The sequence below is a fragment of the Grampus griseus genome, assembly GCF_964374135.1.
Source record: "Grampus griseus genome assembly, chromosome: 1".
NCBI classification, from domain to species: domain Eukaryota; kingdom Metazoa; phylum Chordata; class Mammalia; order Artiodactyla; family Delphinidae; genus Grampus; species Grampus griseus.
Genome location: NC_139017.1, coordinates 129,347,528 through 129,373,326, shown reverse-complemented (window position 1 = coordinate 129,373,326; position 25,799 = coordinate 129,347,528). Strand labels below are relative to the sequence as shown.

Genomic DNA, 25,799 nt, shown 5'->3' with positions numbered 1-25,799 from the left:
TGGTTGAGTACAGAACAATAAGCACAATAATAATAATAAGGATAGGAGCTAAGAAGATGAGTTGACCACTTACCACCTGCACGGAAATGTGTTTCCTTCTTCAAGTAGATTATCTCAATTAGATACTGCTTTGGGAGGAGTTTTTCCTCTTGGATTTCTATCCTCCTAGGCTCTCCTAAGGCTCTGCAATTTCAAATATTTTGTACACTTTCTGGGATGCCTCCACATTACTTGTGTGTGTGTGTGTGTGTGTGTGTGTATGTGTGTGTATAACCAATTTTTTTTTCCCTTCTCATATTGCTGAATTTAATAACTAAGAAGTGCTAGGTGAGAAAATACTTATTTCCTATTCAATATGTTTCCATGGGAAGGACTTTTTACTAGAGGACATGTGAGCCTTTCCCTCTAACTCCCTCCTCTCCTGAGGGAGGGAGGATGACTTCTCTCATTGGTGAGTTTAGAAGAATGAACCAGGCATTTGTGAATCAGCCCCACTCCTGCGCATTTTAGACTTGCTTGCTCACAGAGAGGATGCCTTCTGGCTTTCAGCCTCTGCCATGCCATGACCTTAGCAGAACATAGAACATGCTCTGTGCTTGTGGTTGAGGTCTGAAACTGTTTAGTACTTCCTATGACTGGGTAGGAAAGTCTGACTAGTTCAGCACCTATAAGCAAGTCCATTTGATTGCACATCATTTAATTTAGATTTCATTAGAAATAAAGCTAGTACTTCTTATCTCTGATTCCTGTGTCTACTTCTCAGTTGGTTTTAAATTTAGGTAGGAAAGAGAAGGGTTGTGAATTAACCGCTTAAAACCCTAACAAGAGACAGTATAAGGGAGTGAGTGGTTAAGGCCACAAGTGTGGAAATGAGATTGCCTAATTTCAAACTCTGGCTGCATTACTTTTCAGCTGTGTTACCTTGTGCAGGTTACTTAAACTCTCTGTGGCTTAGTTACCTTATCTGTAAATCGGGGACAATAATAGTACCTACCCTCCTAGAGTTGGTGAGAGGATTAAATAAGTTAATACATGTAAAATGTTTAGAATAGTCCTTGGTATACAATAAGCATTCAACAAATGTTAACTTTTCTTATTATTATATTAATACTAGTAACCCAAAGATACAATCTAAAATTTGCAAATAATTTGCATTCAGCTTCTAACTTCCCTCCTTAAAGATGTTGATTTACTGATTGTCTTCACAGGGGCTTTCTACTGGTTGATTCTCTGGGCTAAACATAATAATTTAGTCTTTCATCTCTACTTGTCACAATCTATAGCAATGTGACTTACAGCGACATTCCTTAGGGACACTTTTAGACTTCTTCCTTGAGGTCTTCAGGCTAGCCTGCTGTGCTTGCTCTTATTTCAGAGTCACTTTGCCTATCCTATACAATTTAGCAATAAAATATGTGCTGTCATATGTAATGGGGTGCTGGATAGAGTAGAATTTAAAAAAAAGACAGAAGCACCTGAGCTGCCCTTCTTAGGGTACAAATGTGCTGCAGTTATTTGGGGGAGATGTTCAACATTTTGCCATGGAAAATTTCAAGCATACAGAAAAGTTGAAAGACTTTTGCAATAAACACCTGTATACTCATCATTTTACCATTAACATTTTAATACACTTGCTCCATCATGTAGTTGATCCAGCCATTCATTCTTGATCCATCCATCATTCCATTTTACTTTTCTGATGCATTTCAAGGAGAGTGTTGCAGCAATATTCTGAAATGCCAACCACTGATTCTTTCCTTGACATTTCCTGCAACTCCTCTATTTCCTCTCAGAGGCAGAAGCAGTGTGGCATAGAGAATGGATCTGAATCCTGACTGCTTGAAATACATCCCTGCCACTTACTAGTCATGTGACTGTGTAACCTTACTGTTACTTAGTGTCTTCATCTGGAATAAGAGGTTAATAATAGTACCTACCTCATGAAGTTGCTGTGAGAATACATGTGAAGTGCTTACAACAGTGCTTGGCCAGCAAACACTTGTAGAGTACTAACTCCTGTTAGACAATGTCAGCATTTAATTCTCTTCCATTGGGCTTCCCTGGTGGCGCAGTGGTTGAGAGTCAGCCTGCTGATGCAGAGGACACGGGTTTGTGCCCCAGTCCGGGAAGATCCCACATGCTGTGGAACGGCTAGGCCTGTGAGCCACAGCCGCTAGGCCTGCGCGTCCGGAATCTGTGCTCCGCAACAGGAGAGGCCACAACAGTAAAAGGCCCACTTACCGCAAAAAAAAAAAAATAATAATTCTCTTCCATTTTGGTACCACCTAAAGTCCATGGGGTAGTACCATTATTATTATTATTATTAAATATATGGTATATTAGCTGTTATTATTTGTTATAGCAGAAAAAAATTCAGAGGGAAAAAGTGTCTGCTTAGTTTTGAGTTTTAAAACAGACATTTTGAAGTTGATGGCAAAAAGGAAGGAAGGCTTTTGGAAAGAAACTGGGCTCCTTGCCTGTCAAAAATCAAAGTACTAGGGGGCGGGGGAAATTTACATCATTAACAGTTGATTTTGGAACAATAGGTAAAGACTCACAGCTGGCCAAATTGTATAAACTTTCTTAGCCTTGAAGAGGAGAGAGGAGAAGCAACCAGGGAGAAGCTGATGGGGGTAAATGGGACCTTCCCCAAGCCAGGCTGATTCCAGAGTTCGGATAAATGTCCCTGTGGATGAGAATTTTGTTTCCTGTTAATATTTTTTGGACTCCTGAGATGTAATCTTTTATTTTTAAATCCCATCCCTCTCTCCAGTTCAAACTAGGATATCATCCACTGCCACAGGAAAAGGAAACCATAAGAAACAAAATGTTAAATATTTAGCTTTTGAGCACCAAAACCCAAAGATGTGGCAAAACAAAAAAAGCGAAAAACATGTTTGGATGAGTACAGTTGTTTCTGGTTCCAGAGGAGATGCAAACTTTCTGGACTAGAAGAGAACTCAAGGACAGCCCCAGGCAAACCGGGACAGTTGGTCATTCTAGTTGGGGAGGGGAGTGAATCTTCTGTTTTCAACTATACTTGATATTTACAAAATGAATTACAAATTTCCTGGACTAGAAGAGAGGAACAGTCCTAGGCAAACTGGGACAGTTGGTCATCCTAGTTGGGGGTGGTCTTCTGTTTCCAATTATACTTGATATTTACAAAAAAAATTAAGTGTTGTTAGGGTACATTGAGGACTCTAATTTAGTATTCTACTAATAAAGGCAAGACTCGGCAATATTTCAGTGTTTCCATTATATATGACATAAGTAGATAGCTGGAACTCCCCAAATTTTTAGGAGGGATGCTTTATTCGTGCACTACTGACTTGAGTTGGCTATAATTTTCAATTCTATTTTTCCTTTTTAATTGAGAATTAGTTCTAAGCACTTTACGTGAATAAGCTATACAATATAATTCATACGTATTATTTCCCAGTTGTTTTTGTATAACCATGTTTATTTACAACATAAATAAATTGGAAATGACTATAATAAGTATAAGCTATGTTGAGTTAGAATTAAGAGCACAGGCTTAGAGCCAGACTATTTGAGTTTGAATCGTAGCCTTGCCTCTTACTAGCTGTGTGATATTAGGCAGGTTCCATTTCTTCATCTGCAAAACGGGAATTGAAATAGTATCTACCTAATAAGGTGGTGTGAGGATGAATTTAGTTAATATATGTAAGGTGTTTGTAACAGTACCTGGCACATACTAGGCACTCAAGGATTGTTAGGTGATTTGCAAGTTCTTTTGCCCTATTAATGAAAAAAGAGTTTATCGCTAATTATTTTCATAATTAAGACTTCATTAAGAGTTGAGAAGGCAGGTGAAATTGTTTTTCTGAGATGACAGACTGTTTTTTTTCGAATTTTATTTTATTTATTTTTTATGCAGCAGGTTGTTATTAGTTATCTATTTTATATATATTAGTGTATACATGTTAATCCCAATCTCCCAATTCATCCCACCACCCCCATCCCTCCCCGCCGCCACTTTCTCCCCTTGGTGTCCATATGTTTGTTCTCTACATCTGTGTCTCTATTTCTGCCCTGCAAACCAGTTCATCTGTACCATTTTTCTAGGTTCCACATACATGTGTTAATATGTGATATTTGTTTTTCTGACTTCACTCTTTATGACAGTCTCTAGATCCATCCACGTCTCTACAGATGACCCAATTTCGTTCCTTTTTATGGCTGACACATTGGTTTTTTCCTAACTTTTAATGAGGTCATGCTGTGGACTGCACTGTATCCCATTCAACATTCATGTGTTAAGTTGTAACCTCAAAATGACTGTATTTGGAGACAGGGTATCTGGGAGATAAAGTTACATGAGGTCATAAGGGTGAGGCAACAGTCATCCAAGTTTTCTTTTCCCATTCTGCCCTACACAAAGGTGCCTGATGGAGCAGAATGATGAAGTAGAAAGAAGGCCTGACATCTTGGCCCAGGCCTGCCCCTCATCAACTGAACGATTTGGTGTAAGTCTTTTAACCTCTTCATGTCTCAGTTTTTTCATTAGTAGAAAATGACGTGCAGGAGATTAGTGTATTAATTGGGTTGAATTACACATCTGAATTGATGACAGGGCTGCAATGAAGGAGAAGCAACAATATAGAGACCAACAACTTGGAAGACAAAGTAGTTAGAGCCAGAAGCAGCTTCCATGAGGATGAGTACCTAGGTTTTTTCAGTGATGTTGGGAAGGGCATTCGATATTCCATAGCAGGTGGAGTGGAAGTTTGAGTCCATTTTGCTTGGTCTTAAGAGGCAGGGAGACTTTGGCTGCCATCTGGGTTATGAAGAGCTTTTGACTAGAAGCTCTATAACTCGTCTTCCAACTCTTGGGTTCTATTAGTTAATGGCTATAGGGGGTGAAAATGGAGCAAAGAGCGAGGATGAGGTCTCATTTATGTAAAAAATGAAATGAAATATATAATTGGTCCCCAAGTTCCCTTTCACTCCTGCAGGCTACAGGGGTCTGTCTTCCTTCTTTCACATATGTTTTTCTCTACCAGCCCTTGATATCCATTTTAACTTGACTGAAGTACCTTGTCTGGGTCCTCAGCATTCCCTGGAACAGCCCTGGTCCTGTAGGTCACTAGGGGCAGTGTTATCCCCTTTCAGCTTACTTCTCATCTATACTTGCAGCATGTATATTAGATTAGGGCTAGGCTTCCGAGATAAACCTTGAATTCCAGCTCTGCCACTCACTACCATGAGCAAGTCACTTAAGCACTCTATGCTATATGGCATTTTATGTTTTAATCTATTAGGTAGGGATAAATAAAATACCTATGTCATATTGTGGTTGAAAGGATTAAATGAGATAATACTTGTAAACTCTTCAAATATTAACTGCCTTGGGAACAGGAACCATATCTTTCTTTTTCTCCTGCCTAGCATGTAGTAGGTGCTCAGTAACTGTTTTTTAAATGAAAAAAAATGGCTTAGCCTGGTGTCTGGAATATAGTAAGTGCTCAAGAAAAGAACGCTTTATGTATCACCTTCTCTAGTAATCTTCAGTTGCTTTTGCTGCCCAGCATCTATTTGCTGATTTTCTAGTAGCAAAGCCCCAGTTCTCCTTTGTGAAAGTTCCCCTTCTTTATTCTCAGTTCTTGAGGTTCTGGTGGGGCTGACCCCATATCTCTGCTCCATGAGTTGGTATGTGGCCCAGGCCTGGCTCAATTTAGGACAGTGAGAGTCAGGCCAGATCTTTTTCTGGACCTAATGTGAGAGAGATTCTCTCTTACCATCTAGGCTGCGAAGTTGGTAAAAGGTAATCTTGAAGCTACTGGTGGCCATCTTGTTCTATGTGGAAGAATCTGCCCAGGAATCACGTTAAATCTTGCACAATGAAAACAATGTACCAGTTAGAATGTGTTCAGTTGCAAGAAAATGAAAACCCAATTAATGGTGACTTAAGCAATGAAGACATTTTACTACGTAGAGGTATACAGCCCAGGACTGGTACTGTGATTCTGTAACGTCATCAAGCATGTGGGCTCTTCTATCTTTCTGTTTTATCATCCTCAGCTTTTGGTCATTATGCATATTACTTTTGGTAGAGAGAATAAAAACTCCCCAAAGATGTCCACATCCATATACTCAAAACCTATGAATATATAACTTTTGATGGCCAAAGGGACTTTGTAGATGTGATTTAGTTAAGAATCTTGAGATGGGAAGAGTAATCTGGTTTATCCAGGTAGGTCTAATGTAAACAATGGTCCTTATAAGAGGGAGGCAAGAGAGTCAGAGTCAGAGAAGGAAATGTGTTGAAAGAAGCAGAGGTCAGAGAGACAGAGATTTGAAGCTATTATGCTGCTGATTTTGAAGATGGAGGAAGGGGCTGTGAGCCAAGGAATGCAGGCAGCTTTTAAAAGGTGGCAAAGATCTAACTTCTAGAACTGTAATATAATAAATTTGTCTTTTTTTTAAGCTACTAAGTTTGTGGTAATTTGGCAATAGAAAATTAATACATCACCCGTGGTTGCAAAATGGCTGTCAGAGCTCCAGGTATTTTTGTATTTAATGCAGGAAGAAGAGATAGGAGCTAGAAGGGCAGAGCACACTGCATTTATCCCCTTTGTTAGAAAAGGAAAAAACGTTCACAGATGCCCTACCAGCTGACTTCCCCATACACATCACTGACCAGAACTTGGACACAATGGCTACTTGTACCTGCAAGGGAGGGTAGGAAAGTATCTCACTTTCCAGCTTCATTTGTTTTGTAGATGGGTTCTTCATTATTTTATTTTATTTTTTTGCGGTACGCGGGCCTCTCACTGCCGTGGCCTCTCCCACTGCGGAGCACAGGCTCTGGACGCGCAGGCTCAGCGGCCATGGCTCACGGGCCCAGCCGCTCCGTGGCATGTGGGAGCCTCCTGGACCGGGGCACGAACCTGCGTCCTCTGCATCGGCAGGCAGACTCTCAACCACTTCCCTGTGCCATCAGGGAAGCCCGGTTCAGTTCATTATTAATGAAAGCATAAGAGGTTATGTTGGGGTGTAGAACCTGGGAGCATATGATTGAAGGTGCCTTTCATCTGGGAGCAAGGGCCATGGGAAAATCTTGGTCCTATGTGCTGCGTGTCATTCACCCACAGCAGCCTGAGGCACAGTGATGGAGTGTCTCAGAAACTGGTCTTCTCATAATCCGGGGTTCAAGTATTTTTGGAAAATGATAATGGAGAGCATTTGAGAGCCTTTGGCTGGAGAGTACCGGTGTGTGCCTTGAACCAGAGCACGGGAAGCCTGTGTTCTTCATAAGTGGATTCTTCCCATCAGGCATTTGTGGAGAGGGTCAAGCCTGCTCCAAAACTGTAAGAACGAGTGAAAGCTGAAAACTTAGTCAGAAGAAGGGCCCTAGAAAGCACAAAAGAAGGTGAGAGCTGGAGTGGAGAGGGAAAAGAGAGGCAAAATCAAGTATCCTATGAGGGATATAATGCAGAGAAATCTAGGTATGATTTTTATCAGTGTTTACCTGCTTGATAGTTCTCTTGTGGGGACAGGCTTTCCTCAGTGAGAGGCAGTGATGAGATTGGTGATTATAGCCAGAAGCTTAGATAGACTCCCGGGCATACAATGGATGTCTGGGCAAAGTATATGGCAACTGCAGCTTTTGACAAAAGTTCAGAAGCCTGCTGTGGTATACCAGAAGAAACACACAGCACTGAGAACAACAGAGTGACTTTGACAGAGCGATAAAAGCTAAAAAAAAAAAAAAAAAAGTTGGCTTTAGTAGGGATCACCCTCATTGGCATTGACTGGACAGTAGGATTGCCTTACTAGTCCTGCCTGTTGGATAGAAGTTTGTTGGTGTGGACTTTCCACATATCTGAGTGAGGGAGTACCATCCTCGATCCCCATCCCCACCTCCTAAAGAAATATAGGTATACATGTATGCATAGATGTATATGCACAAAGATGATCATTGTATCAATGTTTGTAAATAACAAAAAAGCAGAAACTGCCTAAATGTCTATCTGAAGGGGACTGGTTAAGTGAATTATGCTATATTATCCATATAATGGAATGCTCCAATGCTATTTATATGGCTGATATAAATTCCATATTATATTAAAGGAATCAAGCAAGATGCAGAGCAGTGTGCAGAATATGTTCCCATTGTGGGGACTTTGTCTCTGGGGATGGGAACTCAGGCTTTTGGGAGGAAGGAAGACATATTTTTGCTTGTTCTAATTTTTTTTTTTTTTTTTTTTGGCGTTATGCGGGCCTCTCACTGCTGTGGCCTCTGCCGTCGCGGAGCACAGGCTCCAGACGCACAGGCTCAGTGGCCGTGGCTCACGGACCCAGCCGCTCCGCGGCACGTGGGATCCTCCTGGACCGGGGCACGAACCTGCGTCCCCTGCATCGGCAGGCGGACTCCCAACCACTGCGCCACCAGGGAAGCCCTCTGATTTTTTTTTTTAACTGGTGGTATTATACTAGTTATCTATTGCTATATATAACAAATCACTTCAAAACTTAGTGACTAAACACCCATTTTCTTTCGTAACAATTCTAAGGGTGAGCAAGTTAGGGCTGGGCTCACCAGGTAGTTCTCCTGGTCTTCTCTTGGTCATGTGGCTGCAGGAGTCTGGTGATTGGACAAGTCCACGTTATGATTTAACGTGGACTCATTTAGGTGTCTGGCTGTGGATGCTGGCTGTCATGTGTGCCATCTGCCTCTAGCAGGTCAGCCTCAGCTTCTTGACATGATGCCTGTGTTCAAGGAGAGCAAGAGCTGAAGTTGCAAGGCCTCTTGAGGCCTAGACTCACAGGAACTCACACAACACTTCTGCCATATTCTGTTAGTCAAAGAAAGTCACATGGCCAGCCCAGCTTCAAGGACTGAGGAAATAGACTCTATCTCTTACAGGGAGGAGCATCGAAGAATTTGTGGCCAATTTTAATCTACCACACACACATATTACTCTTTCCAATAAAAGACTACTTAATTAAAAAAATAAGTATGTAAACAAGTGGGACCTAATCAAATGTATGAGCTTTTGCACAGCAGAGGAAACCATAAACTAAATGAAAAGACAACCTACAGACTGGAAGAAAATAATTGCAAACGATGTGACTGACAAGGGATTAATTTCCAAAATATACAAACAGCTCATGCAACTCAATATCAAAAAAACAAACAACCCAATCAAAAAAATGGGCAGAAGACCTAAATAGACATTTCTCCAAAGAAGACACACAGATGGCTAACAAATACATGAAAAGATGCTCAACATCACAAATTGTTAGAGAAATGCAAATCAAAACTACAATGAGATATCACCTCACGCCACTCAGAATGGCCACCATCAAAAAGTCTACAAATAGTAAATGCTGGAGAGCATGTGGAGAAAAGGGAGTCCTCCTACACTGTTGGTGGGAATGTAAATTGGTGCAGCCACTATGGAAAACAGTTTGGAGGTTCCTTAAAAACTAAAAATAGAATTACCATATGATCTAGCAATCCCACTCCTGGGCATATATCCAGAGAAAACTCTAATTCAGAAAGATATATGGACCCCAATGTTCAAAGCAGCACTATTTACAATAGCCAAGACATGGAAGAAACCTAAGTGTCCATCAACATATGAATGGATAAAGAAGATGTGGTACATATATATAATGGAATATTAGTCAGCCATAAAAAGAATGAAATAATGCCATTTGTAGCAATATGGATGAACCTAGAGGTTATCATACTAAATGAAGTAAGTCAGAAAAGAGAAATATATGATATCACTTATATATGGAATCTAAAAAACAGTACGAATGAACTTTTCTGCAAAACAGAAAGAGACTGACAGACATAGAAAACAAACTTATGGTTACCACAGGGGACGCGGCGGAAGGGATAAATTGGGAGTATAGGATTAACAGATATACACTACTGTATATGAAATAGACAGCAAGGATTTACTGTATAGCACAGGAGACTATATATATATATAGTCACTTTGCTGTACAACCTGAAACTAACACAATATTGTAAATCAACTATACTTCAATAAAAAAATAAGTATCAATGCTATTTGTAATAAATTTAGAGTATTTTAATAATTTGGTGGAACTTTGGAGATTAGTATAAAAACCGTCTAATTGTATAAAAAAGGAAACTGTGGTCAGAAAGGTAAAGTATTTTGGATAAGATAACATAGTAACAGCACCAGGAGTAGAACCAGGTCTCTGACTTCCAGGCGTGTACTCTTAATTCCACAATAGGATTTCTTTTTGCAAACAAAGCTTATTAGTGATCTTTGTTCTAGAGAACCTGACAACATAGCTCTACTGCTTTTATACTTAAGAACTTTAAAGTTTATAGCTCAACCAAGCAAAGGAAAAGACTAAAGAAAGAATCCAAGAAACAATGCTGAGAAAAGTAAAATGGGAATTTGAATTATCTAGGTTATCTAGTCTCATTGCTCCATTTTTTTTTTTAAGAAACATAACCTTAGTGTATCTGTAGAATAAATAATTCACCAAGTCATAAATAACTTGGTTAAAATTGCTTTATGAAATGTTCAAATGGGTCTAGATGATTTTTCCTCTTGGGATATTTTTAAAAACAAATGTACTGGGACTTCCCTGGTGGCAGAGTGGTTAAGAATCCACCTGCCAATGCAGGGGACACGGGTTCGAGCCCTGGGTCAGGAAGATCCCCCATGCCACGGAGCTACTAAGCCCCAGCGCCACCACAACTGAGCCTGCGCTCTAGAGCCTGTGAGCCACAACTACTGAGCTCGCATGCCACAACTACTGAAGCCAATGTGCCTAGAGCCCATGCTCTGCATCAAAGAGAAGTTACCACAATGAGAAGCCCATGCACCGCAAGAAAGAGTAGCCCCCGCTCGCCACAACTAGAGAAAGCCCACGTGCAGCAACGAAGACCCAATGCAGCCAAAAATAAATAAATAAATAAATAAATTTAAAAACAAAAAAACAAATGTACTGTCAAGTATATTCAAGTTATTCTTGTTGATTCCACTGGGAATTTAAGTGTTCTCTAACAGCTCTGCTTAGTCTTTAATTAATGTAATCTTTATTATTAATTGGTTGGTTAATGAATTTTTAATTAATTTAGCAAAATGTTTATTGTGAACCCACTAATTCAAAATATTGTGCTGACAATTGTAAAGAATATAAAATAGAATAAGGTATTTAATCTCCTCTTAAGAAGCTTAACTTCTTGTTGGGGGCAAACATGTATATAGCTAACTATAACACAAAGAGGAATGAATTAGATGCTGTAAGGGAGATATTAGCAAAGTGGAATAAGAATATAGCAGAACAATTGAAGTAATGCCAGCTGGGCAGAGTGGTAAAGGCTATATTATTTGTGGCAGAAAGGAAGAAGAACCAAAAGAAACTTTTTCTATATATAGAGTGGTTAATAGAATTTCTTCACAGGAAGTGGAAGTTGGGGAATTTAAAAGGTTTAAGTGCTTAAGATGCATGTCTGGGTTATTGGGAACCCTCAGAACAGATAGCCATTTTTTCCCTATAAGGGGATTTTTGGGGTACATAAAGTTCTGAATTGAAGAATCCCTGTAATCATTATTACGTATGGATATCTGGATTAGATGGAGTCTACCGAACAATTAAAATCAAAGTTCTGGCATGCCACAGAAGCAAAAGCAGGTAAGTAGCCTTTCTAACAGAATTCTCCATTAACAGACTTACTTCTTTTTGGGTTTGCTAACACAGTACAATAGATTGTAAACTTTGATGAAAGAGGGGGAGACACAGGAAGATAACTTCTTAATTTATGTAAGTTGTTTTTTTTTTTTGGCGGTACGCGGGCCTCTCACTGTTGTGGCCTCTCCCGCTGCAGAGCATAGGCTCCGGACGCACAGGCTCAGCGGCCATGGCTCACGGGCCCAGCCGCTCCGCGGCATGTGGGATCCTCCTGGACCGGGGCACGAACCCGTGTCCCCTGCATCGGCAGGCGGACTCTCAACCACTGCGCCACATAGGGAAGCCCTATGTAAGTATTTTTAATTTTTATATTAAAGGTTTATCTTATGTTCATTCATTGACATTTTCTTTTGTGTTCAAAGATCACCTAAATAAAAAGGCAAACAGCCAGGCAGAAGTTCCTTAAAAGACAACAACAAGAGAAAAATGCTCAAGGTGGCCCAAGTTGCAGTAAGCATGAGTGGTAAAATATTTCTGTTCATTAGAAGCCCATAAACTACTCCTTTCAGAGCCTTGAAATCCTGAGAACAAGTTGAGTTGATGTGAGGATGCAGTTTTAACCAGTTATTGTTGCTTTTTTGGTTTAAATAAGACTTGGAGTCTCATTTTATGAGTGCCTATGTTATTTTTTCAACATCTGGTCACCTTATGATATGCAGCAGCTAATGGAGCACAGGATGTATATCATTGGATAAATAAGAACACTGTATTTTTCTTGAGGGACAACACATATTCTTGGGACTTTTATTGAGTTATGTTTTACTAGTCCTAAAATATTAAGAGTTATATACTTAAAAGATACAGAGCATAGGTATTACATCCACAGAAAGTATTTTAGTCAGTGAATGTTCAATGTAGCAGGTAGAGATGAACTTAGCACGTCTTGTAGACTGAACTGGGAACAGACTCTTCAGCCATAAAATGCACTTAACAGTCTATTTAATAGTGGTGAGGTCCTTGAAAATGCAATATCCATGCTAATCTCACCTTTTTCTAAATCACAGATGAAAAATAGGTCAGTTAGGCAGAGCCTTCTCTTTCTATTTAAAGTGTGACGTTTAATCTATTTAAACAACTACCAAAACTTTATTCATTCAATGTGAGATAAGCGTGCTGAGAAAGTAGAGAAGTTTATTAAGCACACAAAGTTTTCCAAAATTTGATCTGGATGTCTTAGGTTTTAGGACTCAATAAAAATCTCTGCTTGGTGGTTTTGATCAAATCGGTAACACCAAGGAGAGCCCAGGAAAAAAGCAAACCAGAATGTAATTAAATCTTACACTGTGAAATGGCTTAAAGGAACTGAGTATTTCACAAAAAGTAAGGCAAAAATTAAAAAAGGAGCCTCCAGAGAAAGACTTTCCACTTCCCTGATGCCTCTAGGGAAAATTCATTTGGGAAGAGAAGTATACACAGACAGGAAAGCTTCCCGCAGAGAACAAACCAAGGAGTCAAATTAGGGCTTAATGTAACTAGATACCAGCCTTGGTGCATTTCATTTAAACCACAGTGTTTTGTAGAAGTCTATGGAGAGGAAAATGCAGGGTATCTGATAAATGGTAATTGCACTTCACTGGGGTCTATTTTGGAGAATCACTGTTCACACATTTATTCTCCAGCCCCCTCATTTATTTGAATAGGATTTAGTACTCTCTGGCCCCAACCTCGCAATCAGCCCAAATGCATACCTACGGTAATGCAATAGTTCCAGTCTTTCCCAAGAACAAGTATAAAGAACAAGAGCTCCATTATTTGGATAGTAAACACAATGATACTCTACTACAGCTTTGTATAGGGGTTTTGGGAAAAACTTGCGGCTGTTTTTTGTTTGTTTGTTTTTAATTTTTCTTATCGTATGTTCTTGGGTTGCAGGTGTCAACTGAAGGGAGAGAATGTTTTCCTTTTCCTAGCCCTCTTCTCCAGATCCTGAAAGAAATCCTAGAGGAGGAGGAAGGGCACCCAGAGGTTATGAACTGACTACTGTGGATTCAATAATAGTTTAGTTCTGTTCAGTTCAGCTCTTATTCCAGAAAACTAACTCCATCAATTATAGGAAATAACTTTTTATAGATAGTTTTTTCCAAACCTGCCTTCACTGCATATCCAGAAAGGATTATTTTCCTTCACACCATCAAAGCACCTAGGTTCTTCCCTTCATTTTATGAGAATCATTCAGGTGATTTATGTAGTAGCTACTATTATTGGGCACATGTGTTATCTCATTTAGATTTTTAAATCCAAGTTCCTAGAGGCAGAGTGCTACTACTGACAATATCTGCCATCTCCTTTCTCATTAAAACCAAACCCAAAACCCACTGTAAAACAAAATGGTGATAAAAAAAAAAAAATCACATCCTATGTATTTTGTGTCCTGCCCCTCTCCTCAGAGCTCTTTTTTAGTTTGGTAACCTTTTTAAAAAAATTGGTGAGCAAAAGCTAGGAAGCAAGGCTTTATTTTGTGACTTACCTGTTTTTCTGGTATGGGCTTTCATTCTTTACTACAAATAAAAATTTACTTAAAAATCTGACTTTACATCTTGATGTATTTACTGTAAAATTTACAAGTTGGAACCTCCTACCATCTTGATTTATATGATTTTAAAACGGAGTTCTTATCATTTCCCTTGGGGAGACTTTTTGGTTTGAATAGTTCTTACTGGCAGGTTGCCTCCTTTATATTTAGCCCAAATTTTCATTTTCAAAGACCATTTTAGACAAGTACCATGATAGCTCTAGCCAGTGGATCTGTGGGCCACATAATAGAGTGTGACAGTCCACTCAGTTGTGAAAGACACTGAAGATAAAGTAATAAAATTGCATTTGTGTTATCACATTGGCTTTACAAATCTGCTTAAACATCGGCCCATCAGTGTTTCTCATTATTGGAAATTATAGATGTTTGTAATTCTCCAAAATATGTTGGGCTAAGTTATGTCATATATTTAAATTTAAATTCAAAGTCCTGGACTGAGAGAGATGTAGATTTATGACACTCCTTGAAGGTGTGGGGGTCCATGAACCCATGAATATATTGCATTGCCACATTAAAGATCTCTTTTTATCTGTAAAGACATAAGCACCATCCTATATTTTAATAACTTTTAAAAACAGAATTTTAAAATCTTATGAGTTTATAAAGCTTCGACTTCCATACCAAATTATATCTGTGGACCTTTATACATTTCTATTTCTTCTGTCTTATTTAAATAACATCTGGATAAAAATAAAGATATAAAAATGATGTTCTTAGAATTGTTCCTAGATTCTGTGACAATAACACCATTCCAACTATATGGCAGGAACGTGTATTATTTATTTTATGGCCCAAATTGACAAAATTATATGTATGATTATGTACATATATACAGTTGAAAAATCTGTATTTGTATGAGAGTAATTGCAAGTGGCATCTGAAATTGACAGCAAAAATAACAGGAATTTATATTCTCCTGGGCTGTATACAATACTGGTCTATAAACACCTTAAGGGCAGGTTATTTATTCAAAAACTATTTGTTGAATAAATGAATATATCCATAAGTAATTATAGATGAGCTTGATTAGCTTCATTTAAGCAGTAAAGAAATTTAAATAATTATACTTTCACAGCAGATAATGCAGTTTTATGTTGATTCCACTTTGGTCTCTTTCAAATAGGGGCTTAGTTTCTGAAGTTCCCAAAACATTTCATCTCATCTATAAGGCTATTTGGTGGTTTGAAACAAGGGTGATTCTGTGCGTGTGCGTGTGCGTGTGCGTGTGTGTGTGTGTGTGTGTGTGTGTGTGTAAAAAGGGAGAGGGAAGGGAAGGGAGAGGAAGGAAGGGGAGAGGGAAGAGAAAGGTAAGTTGAATACTCTATAAAGAGAATCTTTCCCATATCAACTATTTGGCTACCCACCAGAATAATTTATATAACAAAGACAGAATAACTACTTGATTCTTTTTCTTTATTTACCAGTTTTCAAAATAATGAGTGGTTTGCTAGCTTCCTCCATTGGTGACCTTTTCTTTTTTTAAAGTATCTTTACGAGCGCATGGACAATGAGACAGACAATTCACGTTTGATGTGTTTCAATCCATTGCAGTTATTATGCTTACCGATGCTCAGTGTGTCCCATCCATGGCCCTCGGGAGTCTCTTCAAGGTGGCTCTGGAGTCTTTCTGACATTGACCCTAGTAGTCTTTGATAGTTTCCTTGATACCTGGTGAACAAAAATTTCCAGATTTATTTTTATGTATTTCTTTTCCAAACCTGTAATTAGCTACTTCTCCTGTGATCTCCCTTTCCTTTTTAGTAGAAATGGTGTTTCAAGACTACAGTCTGTATGCTAAGGATGCTCATTGTTATTGAATTGGACTTTGTTTTTAGTCTTTTCAGTAAAAAGAGCTAGGAAATATTTCCTCCCTCCCTCCCTCCCTTTTTTCTCTTCAGTAATTAGGTAAAATAAATCATAAGTTCATATTGATACTTAACTTCTATCTTACACCTTTTACTCCTTTCCCACACCAAGAATCCTGGTATCAAAATACCGGGATGGTAGGGTCTGAATACCACATAAATCTTCATTTTCTTTACCCCACTTTACACATACAGTAGTCTTAGAATCACACTAATCCTAATGCCAACAACATGAGTTACTAACAACAATCATTTAATTTTTTTTAACAGATCTTTTTTTTCTTAGGGTATATTGCACTTGGGATACATCATTAAATTACAGTGTTTTAAACTCACTTGGGGGAATTCCCTAGTGGTCCAGTGGTTAGGACTCCACACTTCCACTGCTGGGGGCCCGTGTTCGATCTCTGGTTGGGGAACTAAGATCCCTCAAGCCACGCAGCATGGCCAAAAAGGAAGAAATAATAAAGTCACTTGGAACATTTATTCTCTGTGTAGTTGAGCCACCAACTGGATACACATTGTATCCAAATTTCTTTTGTTTCATTCTATTTCTGGTTTTGGGGGATTTATTTTTTTCCACTTAATTTTGTTTTATAATTAATTTTCAAAGTTCATAATCATACTAAGGACAGTCTTCATCAATATTTTGTCTTTTTTTAGGGGTGCAAAAAATGAAAATGACTTGAAAATGAATGAAAGTAACTAAGATTCATGTTTAATTATAGTCCTGACATCTATTTGCTGTATTTCTTAGGGAAATTACACCAGGTCTCAAACCAGCATTTCCAAAAAGTGTGTTTCATGAACCACTCTGTAGGATGGGATGTCAGAGTGGGGTTGGGGTGTGGGGATAGGATTTCATGGTTAATGTCTGAAAATTCTGTATTCTCTTAGAGAGTCATGACTTACAATAACACACAAAAGCCTCTGAGAAAACCTGGAGTAAAGAATCCTTTTTTAGATTTGTGTAACCCATTGTTTTCAAACTTATCTCTGTATCAAAAGATGGTCCCCATACTTTTCTTTTACCTTTTTTTTTCTTTGACAATAGGTATCACACTGAATGACAGTTCTGTGGAACATTGGGAAATGTTGATGTCAAGTTTTCTTGTATGTCCAAAAAGGATAATAATACCTGTTCTACCATTCTCAGGGTTATTGTGAGGATCAAGTGAATTGGATATGAACAACTTTTAGCATATAAAAGACAAGACTATTTTGCCAATGGCTACATGGAAATTTGGAGGTTCACTCTAACTCTATGCTGCTTAGGTGGACTTATTCCCCGGAGTAGGCAAAGGTATGATGAAACCTGGAGATTTCAGAAGAATGGCAAATGACATATAAGGGTCAATTGAGGAAGATGTACAGAGAAGAAAAAATTATTTCAGAAAACAGCTATGATCAGATGAATGGTTTTCACCTAGAATCAGGGAAGTGCTGGGCTTGATATAGAAAAGGGTTTGTTTTCTTAATAAGTGGAAGTGATCTGGGGACGGGACTAGAAACTACTATAAAAGTATGATTTGTGTGAGGAAGTTTGCCTAGTACATTGAGTATTCAGAGTACCTTTGATAAGGTATGTACTGATTTGTTAGGGCTGCCACACAGAAAACCAGAGACTGGGTGGCTTAAACAACAGAAATGTATACTCTCATACTTCTGGAGGCTAGAAGTCTGAGATCAAGGTGTCAGCGGGGTTGGTTTCTTCTGAGACTTCGCTCCTTGGCTTGTAGACTGCCATCTTCTCCATGTCTTCACATTGTCCTCTGCGCGTGGGCATGTCCGTCGCCAAATTTCCTCATCTTATAAGGATAACAGTCATAAAGAATTTGGTTCTACCCTAATGACCTCATTCAAAACGCATTTACTGAGCATCTGTTATATATAGGCACTGGACATTCAGAGGTGGTAGTACCTAGTGGAGGGAAAGAGCAGGAGTAGGTATATAAATGTAATGGTGGGGTAGTTCAGGTATGAATTAGAGGCTTTGACGTTCCTTCCACTATTTATTCAATGAACATTTTAAGCATCAACTTTGTTCTAAATACTGTGTCAGAAGCTATTGGGTTGGGAGGCAGAAAGGAGACTGATACCAACTGTAATCATTTGAAGATACATCTTTTATCATGTATTGATATTTCTGAAATTATATGTGTTTTACAATCATAGGAAGTTTAGATGGTAACTTTTGTTTCTCTCTCAGTGGTGCATAAAATAGTGGTGCTTCTTACAACTGACAGAGCCAATTAGATTTAATAAAACATGATTTTTGGGGCTTCCCTGGTGGCGTAGTGGTTGAGAGTCCGCCTGCCGATGCAGAGGACGCGGGTTCGTGCCCCGGTCCGGGAAGATGCCGCGTGCCGCGGAGCGGCTGGGCCCGTGAGCCATGGCCGCTGAGCCTGCGCGTCCGGAGCCTGTGCTCCGCGACGGGAGAGGCCACAACAGTGAGAGGCCCGCGTACCGCAAAAAAAAAAAAAAAAAAATGGCTGTACGTTCAATACTCTTTCTTCCATGAATTGACTTCCCAGCCTTAATACCTTCTTCTTCGCAAGCATGTAGCTTGAGGAAAGTAAAGCAGGACTAGCCATGGGGCTGTTCACTGTGGGAAGCGAGCCAGGACGCGCCCCTGACAGGAATCCGTGGACTAAGCAGCCTTTCAGGCCTTGGCCCCGATCCCAGGAAAGAAGAGCAAGGGGCTTTCCACCTGCCCCAAGCCTCACCCGGACACCAGGCCTCTCGGGTTCCAGCCGCTGGGACTCCGCCTCCAAAGCCGGCCGCCTCCTCTCCGCGCCTTTTCCCCGCCCCTCCCCTCACGCTCGACGGGCTCGCTCCCGCGCAGGGCACGCGGGCGGCGCGCGAGCACGCGGACGCGGAAGGAAGGCCGGCAGGGCACTCCACCGCGGTGGCGAGCGCGCAGGCGCCTTCCTGGGACCCGCAGCGGCGCGAATCCTCGCGTTCCGCGGGCGGCTGGGTAAGGGGTCGGGTCACTGCTGTTCTGGGGCGCGCGGCCGGGGTGGGGAGAGACTGGGGCTGGCGGCCCGGCTCCCGGCACCGCTTCGCTCAGAGGAACGGCACGCGAGGCCTCCGCAGACCAGCCCGCAGGCTCGCTTGGGAGTCGGCTGGGGGACGCGGTGATGGGGGGGGGACCCTGGGCTGGAGCGGCTTGGCACCCTTGTTCCTGCGGTCCTGAGGGTCTGGCCCGCCGGAGAAAGGGAGAGACACATCAGGAGGGGTCCCTTTGGCGAGACGTGCTCACCTGGGATAGCAGTAGTCCCTGGCTGTGGTGTCCACCTGGGGGAGGCACCTTTCAGGCTGAAAGGAGCAAGTTCAGCCCTGGGACGTGGACGGCAGACTTTTTTTTTTCTGTCCAGACGCACCCTCGGGGCAAAGTAGGACGGAAAACTCCTCTGCTGCCCGCGTGGCAACTTCGTGGCGCGAGGATGGGTTAGGAAGTTACTGTGCTTTGCTTTACAGATGGGAAAAGTAATAACCCTTTTTACTGTTCAAGGAGAAGAGATCGGTTAAAAGTCTCACAGAATATCTTTGACCATAAAGGGCTCAGTAAAATTAGGTACTTCCCTTCACACACGAAGATCTCCATTCAGCAAATATAATACTTTATGAGTACCTGCTTTCTGCCAACATTGTTCTAAGCGCAGGGAACCCAGCCACGACTAAGGTAGGAGAATCCCTCCTTGCCTGGAGCTTATATTCTAGTTGGCAGATAAATGTAATTTCCTTTATACTTTTTAATTGGAATATAACATGTACAAGAAAATACTGTACACAAATCATAAATTGTAACTAGTTGTTTTATCATTAAGTAAACACATCTTTTAACCACCACTCAAATCAGGAAGCAACATTCACAGCGTCTTCTCAGAAGACCTTCCTGGAGACCTTTCCTCCCCAAAGGTAACCTCTTTCCTGATTTCTAACGCCACAGATTAGTTTTGCCTATTTATGAGCCTTTTGTAAATGGAACCATATGGTGTGCATTCTTTGGTGTCTAGCTTTTTAAACTCAAGATTATGTTTGTGAGATTGTTTCATGTTGTGTGAAAATATAATTTCTGATAGTGAAAAGAATTAGGAAGAAAATAAAAGAAGGTAACGGTACAAACAGTAAGAAGTGGAAACCTTAGTAAGGGTGGTCAGGGATGAACTTTCTGAGGGGATGACTTGAGGTATAAGATGAATGACAAAAGATTGGCCAGTGAGCTGACTTAAGAGCATTCCAAGCAAAGGGAATAGAATTGGAAAGGAACTGAGGTATGAATGAAATGGGCAGGTTCTAGAAAGAGGGAAGACCTTGTGGGAAAGTGGGAGGAGATGAAATTGGAGAGGTAGGCAGGATCTTATGGCTGAGGTACTTGGATTTTATTCTAAGCGTAATATATTAGGCCAGGAAGAGATGTTTTTTGTTTTTTGTGGTACGCGGGCCTCTCACTGTTGTGGCCTCTCCCGTTGTGGAGCACAGGCTCCAGACGCGCAGGCTCAGTGGCCGTGGCTCACGCGCCTAGCCGCTCCGCGGCATATGGGATCTTCCCGGACCGGGGCACGAACTCGTGTCCCCTGCATTGGCAGGCGTACTCTCAACCACTGCGCCACCAGGGAAGCCCAGGAAGAGATGTTTTTGATGTCCTTCAGTTTCTAACATGAGCCACTTGTGGAGGATGTGAAGGCCTACCCATTTTACTCATTAAAGAAACCCTACAAAAGTGGCAATACTTGTCACTTACTGGGGATTAGGACATGTTGGGAGACGAAATCATCTTTTGTATTGTCAGGATTTATATTAATTTAGATACATAATATGCATCCAAAAATCAGATTTAAAACACAGTTTAGAAATTAGTTATCTGTTCTCCTCTCTAAAATATTCTTTTCAGGTTGTTGCTTAGCTTCTGCTTGAACCTTTCAAAGAGAAACTCCTTTCTCAAGAAGAAGCTCATTTAATTTTTGGACGGCTCTAGTTGTTAGAAAAGTTTTTCTAATATTTAATATAATATTGGTCATCAGTTCTGGATCCATACAGAACTGATAATTATCATCTGTTATCTGTTGCCTCCCTTTAAATACTCAAGCAGTTGATTTTTGTTGGTTTTTTCTCATTTAAGTGCAGAACTTTGAATTTATTTGAATTTATCCCTGTAATGATTTCTGGAGTTAGATTTGGTCCATCATAGATGTTGTCCAAATCTTTTTGGATATGATTCTTTCATCTGCCAGCTGTTCCACCTTTGTGCTTTTTAATTTTTAAATTTTTTTTATTTTTTAATTTATTTGTTTATTTTTGTCTGTGTTGGGTCTTTGTTGCTGTGCGCTGGCTTCCTCTACTTGGGGGGCTACTCTTTTTTTGTTGTTGTTCAGGTGTGCGGGCTTCTCACTGAGGTGGCTTCTCTTGTTGCAGAGCATGGGCTCTAGGCACACAGGCTTCAGTCGTTGTGGCTTGCGGGCTCTAGAGTGCAGGCTCAGTAGTTGTGGTGCACGGGCTCAGCTGCTCCGTGGCATGTGGGATCTTCCCAGACCAGGGCTCGAACCCATGTCCCCTGCATTGGCAGGTGGACTCCTAACCACTGCACCACCAGGGAAGCCCCATCTTTGTGCTTTTAACAAACTTGATCAGAAAAGTTCCGTGGTGGCCTAGTGGTTAGGATTCCTTGCTTTCACTGCCGGGGGCCTGGGTTCAATCCCTGGTTGGGGAACTGAGATCCCGCAAGCCACGCGGTGCAGCCAAAAAACAAAAAAACTTGATCAGCATGTTATTAGTTAAGCATTATGTTCTTTTAAAGTTTATTATGATTATTACATGTTGTGGATTATTGATTTAACTTGTTTGTATTAGTGATTTAAATTTCCAAGATGGAATATTAGTTAAGCTGTATTTTTAAATCCAGGAATTAGCATTTGTAAAGTCAATTTTAAACTTGATATCTCAGCAGAAAATAGAGTGTTGTATTGCAATTCTGAAATATATAGTGCAATGCGTTGTTAAAAGGGGCTTTTCGAGTTAGACTAAAAAAGGATTTGGAAAGTTTATAAATGGCCTATAAACTGTGTCAAACCTGAAATCAACATCGGAAAGTGATTTAATTTTAATTTTTCCTCCTACCTTGCCTCTGTGATAGAATTTCTAATGAACAGTGGAATGATCAAAGGTGGATGCAGTAGGAGGGAGGAAAGAAAAAGGGAATTTACATAAACCAAATTTGAATAATATAGTCACATAGCCTTATTAAATGCTTTGAGTCATTCTACCTGATTGAGATGCTAGACTTATTAGTTCTAGAGTTGTCCCTTGCTATTTTTAAGTAAGAAAATACTTTTTTGACCTGTAGGTAGAATATGCCAATTTTTCCCTAAAATTTTCATTTATATATTAATTGCATTTTTCTGAATATATGTAAATTAAATTATATCCTGTGGTTAAAACGGCCCATGATTTTTCAGATCTTTGAACTTTTAGAACCCCGACCCAATAGGGAAAAAGTAAAAAATGAAGCATGTAAGTGGTTAATTATATTTTACTGCTTTTGTATTTTCTCTTAAGAGTTGGGGCTATTCTTATTGATTCTGACAAAGGTTCATTCTCTAGAATGGAAAGTAGGTGTAGTTAGTTCAAGTATATTTTGGAAGAAAAGAAAAATCAAACTACATAAATTACTTTAGTGGAAGATTTTCTCAAGCTGAATATAAAGATAAAAGTCCTCTTTCTGTCTACACCAAAGGTAAAATCACCCCTTTGTTTATCTTTGTGGTCTTGTTTTTACCTGTAGGTAAAAATTCTCTGTTTAGAACTGACCTACTATCTATGTTGTTTTTCTTCACTCAGAAATATTTCCTTGTGAGAGCAGATCCTTACTATATCTTTAGATATATTGAGTCACATTTAATAGGGAGAGCTACATTTTGAGGTACATTTCCCAACTAGAGGACTAGGGGATAAGGAACTTAAAATTATCCCCTTTCCTCGATTCCCCGCCTCCGCTTCCCCCACTTCTCCATCTTTCTACTTGGTTTAATGGGTTTGTTGTTGTAGGTACTATGCTCAGCTAACTCTTGGTATCTTTTGTCTTTTTTTCTGCAGGCTACTTCTTCATAGACATAAAAATCAGTATTTGACTGGAAACAAAGCATCACTTAAAATCCTCTCAAATTCCTGATTCCAAAGAATTGATAACATTTCTCTGATCGAGAAAAGAAGTGATTGACTGCGTGTTAAAAGTATTCCAGCATTGGTCCTGGTATTTTTCCTCTCCCTAAATTTGAGAAGAAATATGGAGAAATGCTACTTGATGACAGCTGTTGTCTTACTAGGACTAACAGTACGGTGGACAGTTTCTCTTAATTCTTACTCAGGTAATGCATTTGTCGTTTAAGATAGGTAAATAATTTTTTGAATCATTTTTTTTTTTTTTTTTTTTTTTTTTTTTTTTTTTTTAAATTTATTTATTTATTTATTTATTTATGGCTGCCTTGGGTCTTCGTTGCTGCACACGGGCTTTCTCTAGCTGCAGCCAGCGGAGGGCTACTCTTTGTTGCGGTGTGTGGGCTTCTCATTGTGGTGGCTTCTCTTGTTGTGGAGCATGGGCTCTAGGCGTGCGGGTTTCAGTAGTTGTGCCATGCGGGCTTCAGTAGTTGTGGCTCATGGGCTCTAGAACGCAGGCTCAGTAGTTGTGGCACATAGGCTTAGGTGCTCCGTGGCATGTGGGATCTTCCCGGACCAGGGACCGAACCCGTGTCCCCTGAATTGCCAGGTGGATTCTTTACCACTGCGCCACCAGGGAAGTCCCTGAATCATTTTTCTTGTTTGTTTTTTGAGGTTTTTAGTTTTTGGTAATAGTTTATAGTCTTCTGACCGGGACAGAGAAGAATTTTAGGTTTTATTGGTGTAGTCAAGAAAATACACTTAAGCATCTAATTCTAATAAATAGAATTTGTATAAGAGCTAAATAGAAGCATGGGCTTTGTGATAATGATAAAACAAAGATGTGTTTTAACTGGGAAGATGACAGGTTGAGAAACAATTATCTGTTAGGCATTGAAGAGAGAAATGAGCTAGTACTTCAAAGGGGGAGCAGAATCAAAAGAGGCTTTTTTGTTTGTTTAGGGTAGAGAAGGCATGTTACTACATTGAAAGGAAGAGATCAGTGGAGAATAAGATTGGGGACGATGTGAGAGAAAAGGAGGAGGAATTGATGGAGTGTGGTCCTGGAGGCTGGGGATGTGATTAAATTTAACCTTGTGAGTATTTATTTAATACTTCTCATGTTCCAGGCATTATGCTAAGTGCTAGAAATTCCAGGTGAATACTTAAATATTTAACGGATCCAGTACTTAAAGAGTCCACATTTTAGTAGATAAGTAGTCACAATACAATGTGATAATTATAATGTTGAAGTATGTGTGAGGTTCAAAGGTAACATAGAGAAATGAGTGATCAGGATGCACTGGAGAAAACTTTTCAGAGAAGATGATTTTTGAGTTCAAGGTTTGAAGGATGAGTTGGAATTTGCTAGGCAAATGAAATGGGGAAGATATTCTAGACAGCAGAACATGTGCAAAGACGTGGTAGATGGCATGAGAGCATGGTTAGAAGTGTTTGGTATTGGATAGCATAAAAAGAAGGAATGAAAAGGATGGGGAGGGATGGCTAGAGGTTTGGCTATACAGTTAGCTCGGGAAATTATTTGTGTCTTAGAAAAATAACTTTCATTGTAATAAAAAATGATTGTAGCAAGAAGGTTGGGTGTAAAGAGACAAATGAGACAATCTTAATAATAGAAGTAAGAGCTACTCTTTTTTAAGTATTTACCAAATGCTAGACACTGAGCATTTTCCTTAATACCACACCACTGAAGATAGGTATTATCTCTAATTTACAAGTGGAAAATGAGACAACCAATAAATGACAACTGGGACTCAAATATAGTTACATTTTATTCCAGAGTCAGTGCTTTAACTCTGCTCTCTGGCCTCTGAGAAAGAAGTCTTGAACTAAGGCAGTTAGTTGAAAGATGGAGAAATGAATTTAAGGAATATTGAGGAAGTAAAATCACTTGAATGCAGCCATAGACTTGGGTTCAAATCTTAGTTCTTTCACCTGTTGGCTGCCTGATCTTGGAGAAGGTTCTTAATCTTCATGAACCTTGTGTACCTCTTCTACAAAGTATGAATATTAATATGTACTTTAACAGAGTTGTTGTGAGGATTGAGGTAATATGTATGGATTGTGCTTTATTTTTAGTAATGTAGGAATATAATCAGCACATTAGTGGTTCATAACTGTTTTCTCATTTGATCCTGACATCAGATCATTTAACTCCAAAATATTTACCGAGTGTCTGCTGTGCAGCAAAAATAGGTCTTGCTGGTGATCATATCTTTAGGTCTGGTCTTTAGGGTGACCAAGAATAATACATGGTATGTACCTGTGATATTGTGATTCATAATAAGACATATATATTTGGTCTTCATCTGTGGTTTTGGCACAGAGCTCCTAAAACTGCTGGAATTTTCTAAGTGAGATGATAAAGTTGTTTTTTGTTATGTTAATGAGGTGGCTTTGGGTCCCCCACTTAAGGATGGAGGCTGGTTGCTAGGCAAACCAACCTTATGCTTAGAGGGTGGGAACTTTCAATCCCACCCCCTGATTTCTGGGGAGGGGAGGGGAAGGGT

General features: G+C 39.9%; 1 protein-coding gene across 1 annotated transcript in view; it reads left to right on the top strand.

Moving 5' to 3' along the window:
* Window positions 1-18,983: 18,983 nt before the first annotated feature.
* ALG6 (ALG6 alpha-1,3-glucosyltransferase) overlaps window positions 18,984-25,799 on the top strand; it is a 57,905-nt gene continuing 51,089 nt past the window's right edge. Inside the window, exons 1-2 of the mRNA XM_082647319.1 lie at window positions 18,984-19,090; window positions 23,209-23,480. Of these exons, the coding sequence (XP_082503445.1) occupies window positions 23,399-23,480 (82 nt within the window). The 5' untranslated portion in view covers window positions 18,984-19,090; window positions 23,209-23,398. The remainder of the gene's footprint in view (window positions 19,091-23,208; window positions 23,481-25,799) is intronic.